This window comes from Urtica dioica, chromosome 10 (assembly GCF_054948205.1).
Source record: "Urtica dioica subsp. dioica isolate 48M chromosome 10, U.dioica_male_clone48M_v1_H2, whole genome shotgun sequence".
NCBI lineage: Eukaryota > Viridiplantae > Streptophyta > Magnoliopsida > Rosales > Urticaceae > Urtica > Urtica dioica.
The window spans coordinates 21,203,154-21,207,940 of record NC_142765.1 but is presented as its reverse complement, the minus strand read 5'-3'; the positions used below and the strand labels follow the sequence as shown (position 1 = coordinate 21,207,940).

General features: G+C 38.2%; 1 protein-coding gene across 1 annotated transcript; it reads left to right on the top strand.

The window, feature by feature from the left end:
• The first annotated feature begins 2,745 nt into the window (after positions 1–2,745).
• On the top strand, positions 2,746–4,216 carry LOC149383954 (uncharacterized). The gene is made up of 2 exons (XM_089627958.1): positions 2,746–3,118; positions 3,621–4,216. Exons 1-2 carry the CDS (start codon positions 2,746–2,748, stop codon positions 4,214–4,216), a joined length of 969 nt encoding a protein of 322 aa, XP_089484084.1.
• The last annotated feature ends 571 nt before the right edge of the window (positions 4,217–4,787 follow it).

The window sequence follows — 4,787 nt, the reverse complement described above, 5'->3', positions numbered from 1 at the left end:
GCTCGGTGGTTGCTTTTAACTTTGTTAAAATCTTCAATTTTAGGCTCTTAAATGTCAAGATAAAATTTTTACAAATTTATTGAAACATTGGAAAATTATACGCCTCTTTGGTTAAAATTAATGCCTTAGTTCTTGTATTTGACCTTCCCATTTAACTCTCCCACTCCCTCGAAATTGAAACCCTTCCAAGTTGAAAATACAATATATATAAATTAGTTCAGTCTTTTCTTTTCACTCCTCCCCATATAATATTAAAAAAAAAAAAAAATCAAACAAAAGGCCCCGGGTTTTTGAGGAAAAAAAAAAGTTCATCTTTCTGACCAAATAGATCTGTAAAAAAAAAGGCGACAATTTGTTGAATGGTGGAGGTGTTCTTGGGTCAGGTAGAGAGAAAAACTTGATTTTATATTGTGCAAAAATGTCCTCTGTAATGACGAAAATAAGCTCTCTTTTAAACCAAGGCATGAAAAATATGACCGACATTGCGCTCACAAAAACTCATGTGGTTGTGGTACAATTTCTGCAAAAAATTAGCTGACTAAAAAAAATGGACAACCGGGTGGTAGGTTGAGAGAAGCGAGATTTCAGGTCATTTTGCAGGTTTCCGATAAAATCTCAAACCTTGGTTACCATAGATTTCGTAGGTTTATCAAGAGTATTCGTCAAATAAATTCGATAAAATAGTTCGACGGGTTTCGAGATATTACAATAGTACGTGTTAAATATGATGAACGGTACGTTCCCGTGGTCGTGGCTTTGGGATACATGCCTTCAAAGTCAAATATGCAGTCTTTTCAAATACAAGTGCGTGGTCGATCTCTTATACGTTATACCAACACCAGGACCGGCCTAATACACATTGAGGCCTTAGGCAGAATAAAAAAATTAGACCTTTTAATTTTTTTTTTAAAGAAACGATGATTTATTTAAAAAAAATTAAATTATAATTATAATTAAAATCAAAGTATTACAATTCCCTTATCAGTAGTTATATATATCTATGTTCTCATGTCTAATAAAGCAAATTAACACACACAAATATATATATATATATATAAAATAATCTAACTAAACACAACTCGAAAAAAACCTAAACCTTCACAAATATATAAAGAATAAATTGTATATTTGCCCCATGATTTAAGGCCTCACTTCAAAATGCCCCCTATCTTTTTTAAACTATTTGTTAATCCCCTTTTATATAAAAAAAAAGTAGTAGTTGGGTCCTTCCGTAAAAAAAGAGGCCCAATCCTCAGTTAAATAATCACGTGGAACGCACGTGTTCTGGTAAATAAGGGTAAAATCGTTATTTTGTTAGTCGGATGAGGGATTGTATTTAATTGTTTGTTTATTCATCTAAATTAAATGAGTTGAGGTGTAAAAGTAAATTAAATAAAGAAAAAACAGTACTTAAGTAAAAAAAAAAACAGTCGGATGTAAAAATCCCAAATTGCATCGAGTCTTAACAGTAAAACCCTAGAACTGAAAAACCAGTAATGGCGAAAGGTAAATCTCCCGGGAAGTCGTCACCGGCGCGAAGGTCTGTGGCATCTTCTCGCTCGAAGTCGAAAGGGAAAGAAAGTGCGAATAAGAAATCGAACGCACTGCCCAAGAAATCACCGGCTCGAAAACCAAAACAGAAGCAAAAATCGCCTGTTCCGACGAAGGAGTCTCCACCGAGTGAGAACGAATGTACAGGTATGAACATTTTTGTGTCTTTTAAGTGTTATTTAAAGTCGATAATATAGTTGGGGACCACAATGCTTTTGTCGAATGGGTCCAGGGTATGAAAAGAAGTTTTTTATTCGTTTTTTTATGGTTTTAGTGTGTGCGCGCGATGGTTTTTTTCCCCTTTTAATATACAGTGGGTCCTTAGTGTCGGTAAATAAAATTTATGCTTAGTCTTGGTTGGTTGGTTGGCTATATTTAATTGGAAGCCGGGTTTGTGTTGTTGTTCTTTTATGTGGTTTTGTTTTTCTATTCATGTACGAGATTTGTTAGTTCTTTGAAGTAGTGATATCCCTTTGCACTAATAACGGCTCTTTGTTCGACTGTCATTATTTTTTTTTGCAGTTGAAACATTGAACTGCTTTGCCTTGAACGTTCACCATGGAGGTACGCTCTTGTTTGCAACGGCTGATCGTGATTGGAGCTATGAAGGTGGAGTTGTAGAGCGCATCGAGAGTGTAGACATAGATAGGATTTCGATGGTTTGTTTGGACAAGCTATTGACGGTGACGCTTCGATACACTACGGGGCCGCTATACTTCATGGAAGTCTACCTTGTGTGACAAACTAGAGTGCATATGCAGTGATGAGTTGCTCTTAGAACTGTTGTCAGAGACTCTCAAAACGAAATGGGAAGTGCACATCTATTGTGATCACCCCGATGGTTCTCACCCAACTGGACCGGCAACGGTGGAGCAGGACGATCAGCAAGTACAATCCGACCACTTTGATGTTCAAGTTGATGCAGTGGACGTGATTCACATGGAGGAGCTGATCCAACTAGAGCAATATCACAATGAAGCTGCTGAGCCACATGAAGCTGCTGAGCCACATGAACTTGAAGAATTTGAAGGCTTTGACGATTTTGAAGATGCTGAGGGTGACGTTGAAGATGCCGAGGCTGACATTGAAGATGCCGAGGGTGACGTTGAAGATGTTGGTTTTGAAGCAAGCGAAGACGACGTAGAAGTTGATGGTGATGCTGTTGACCTTGGCCTGGCGTACATAGGTAAATGAATGAACGCCGTTAGTGATGAAGATGATGAATCGGAGGACAGTGACGTCGACATGGATGCGTACATCGGAATTGAAGATTCATCGTCTGAAGAGGAGGTCAGACCTCCCGGTGAAAGCTCTAGTGCCCCGAGGAATTTCAAAAAGAAACTCCCCAACTTCGTGGAGTTTAAAGAATCTGAATTAAAAAACCCGGTCTTTAAGCTGGGTATGACATTCCAAACCGGCAAGCTCTTCAAGGAAGCCATAAGGGAGTACTCAATACACAGTGGTAAAGCCATTTATTTTAAGAAGAACGAATACAACAGAGTCCGTGCAGAGTGCGAGCATCCGAGCTGCAATTGGACGTGTTTTGCTTCATTGTCGAGGCGTACAGGTATGTTCATAGTATGCTTGAGAACATGCCCGGCTGAAGTGGGCCAATTGCCCAAGGCCCATTATCCTGTTATTTTCAAGGCCTGCTAATATAAACACTCGATGTTGAAAGAAACGGGCCAATTTCATTAATAAATAATCCAGATAAACAAATGTCCTTGTATTTAAAAGGCCCAAAGACTATATAATAATTTAAAGGCCCAAAGACTATATAATAATTAAAAATCTAGAATTATAAGCATTTCTACTTAGAATTATTGCTTTCTCTCAGTAGTAATTATCAAATAAAACAGTAGTAATTAATTAATTATCAAAACAGTAGTAATTAATTATTTATGTCACAAATAAAACAGTAGTAATTAAGTAAATATAATAAGCTGCTATATTAATGTTTTTATTTATCAAAACTATAGTAGTATACTGTTATAGTATAGTATTCTATTTGGATTTGGATTTGAAGAATGTTAGTTAGTTAGTCGCTGACATGCTGTCGGTTAAAACAGGTTTTTTCCAAATCAAGACGTACAGGAGTGAACATACATGCCCACGAGTTAATGTGAACAGGTTTGCGACATCAAAATGGATGTCACGTATGTACATGCAACAATTCAAAGACTGCGATTCATGGTCAGCAAGGGATGTGATGAACCAACTGCAGAGAGACTTTTTAGTTGAGTGTAGTCGGGATAAAGCGTACAGGGCCAAAAAGCTTGCTCTGATGGAAATTGAAGGGAGCTACAAACAGCAATATGCCAAGTTATGGGACTACAGGGCAGAGTTAGTGGCTACAAATCCCGGTTCAACTGTCAAGTTTCAGACTGAAAATGGTGAGAACGATAAACTGGTATTTAAAAGGATGTATGTGTGTTTCAAAGGCTGCAAAGAAGGATTTAAATATTGTAGGCCTGTTATTGGGTTTGATGGCTGCCACATAAAGGGTCATCATACCGGTCAACTGTTGACGGCCATCGGAATTGATGCAAACAACGACATATTTCCGATCGCGTATGCTGTTGTCGAGTCTGAATGCAAATCTTCTTGGGCCTGGTTCTTGGATTTTCTCAAAGATGACTTGAACATTGTGAATGGCCTGATATGATCCTTACCAAAAAATGTGATAAGACCTGTTGATACGTTGTTTTGTTGGCTTTATTTTTTAGTGCAAGTGGTATGGAAAGATGTCGGTTGTTATGTTTCCACTTCTGGTTTGACATCTTTCCTTCTGTATGAAGACTCTTTTTCAGGCAAGTTTCCAGTTTTGCTCAAGATGCTTCGCTGATGACTTATTGCTGAGTTATTGTCTTGCTACTGTCTTCATTACAAGATATATGCCTCGCTGGTGACTTCATTGCAAGATATCTCTCCCTGCCATCTTCATTGCTCAATATTCGCCTTAATGGAGTCTTTACTTTGTGATATTCGCTTGAGGCCGGGTAAGGAAACCCGAGATATCTTCCAGGATTGTAAAGCTGCTATAAAAGCCGTGTGCTCCCCCTTAGCAGCCTTGACACTTTTGATCAAACACTCAGAGCTCTTAGACGTGCAAGACCGGCGGACTGGGAGGCTGTGTGTTTTGGTTTTAAGTGATGTATTCTCTCAAAAACTGTTCCACAGATTGAGTGTATGTGAGAGTTGGGTTCTTGTGTTCTCGTGATTGAAGGTTCACGTAC

What these genes read in the sequence shown, in the direction of transcription:
- LOC149383954 (XM_089627958.1), top strand. Translation starts at nt 2,746, where the DNA reads ATGAACGCCGTTAGTGATGAAGATGATGAATCGGAGGACAGTGACGTC. An exon ending in TTCATTGTCGAGGCGTACAG is followed by an intron (nt 3,119 to 3,620) that starts GTATGTTCATAG and finishes CGGTTAAAACAG; the next exon opens with GTTTTTTCCAAATCAAGACG.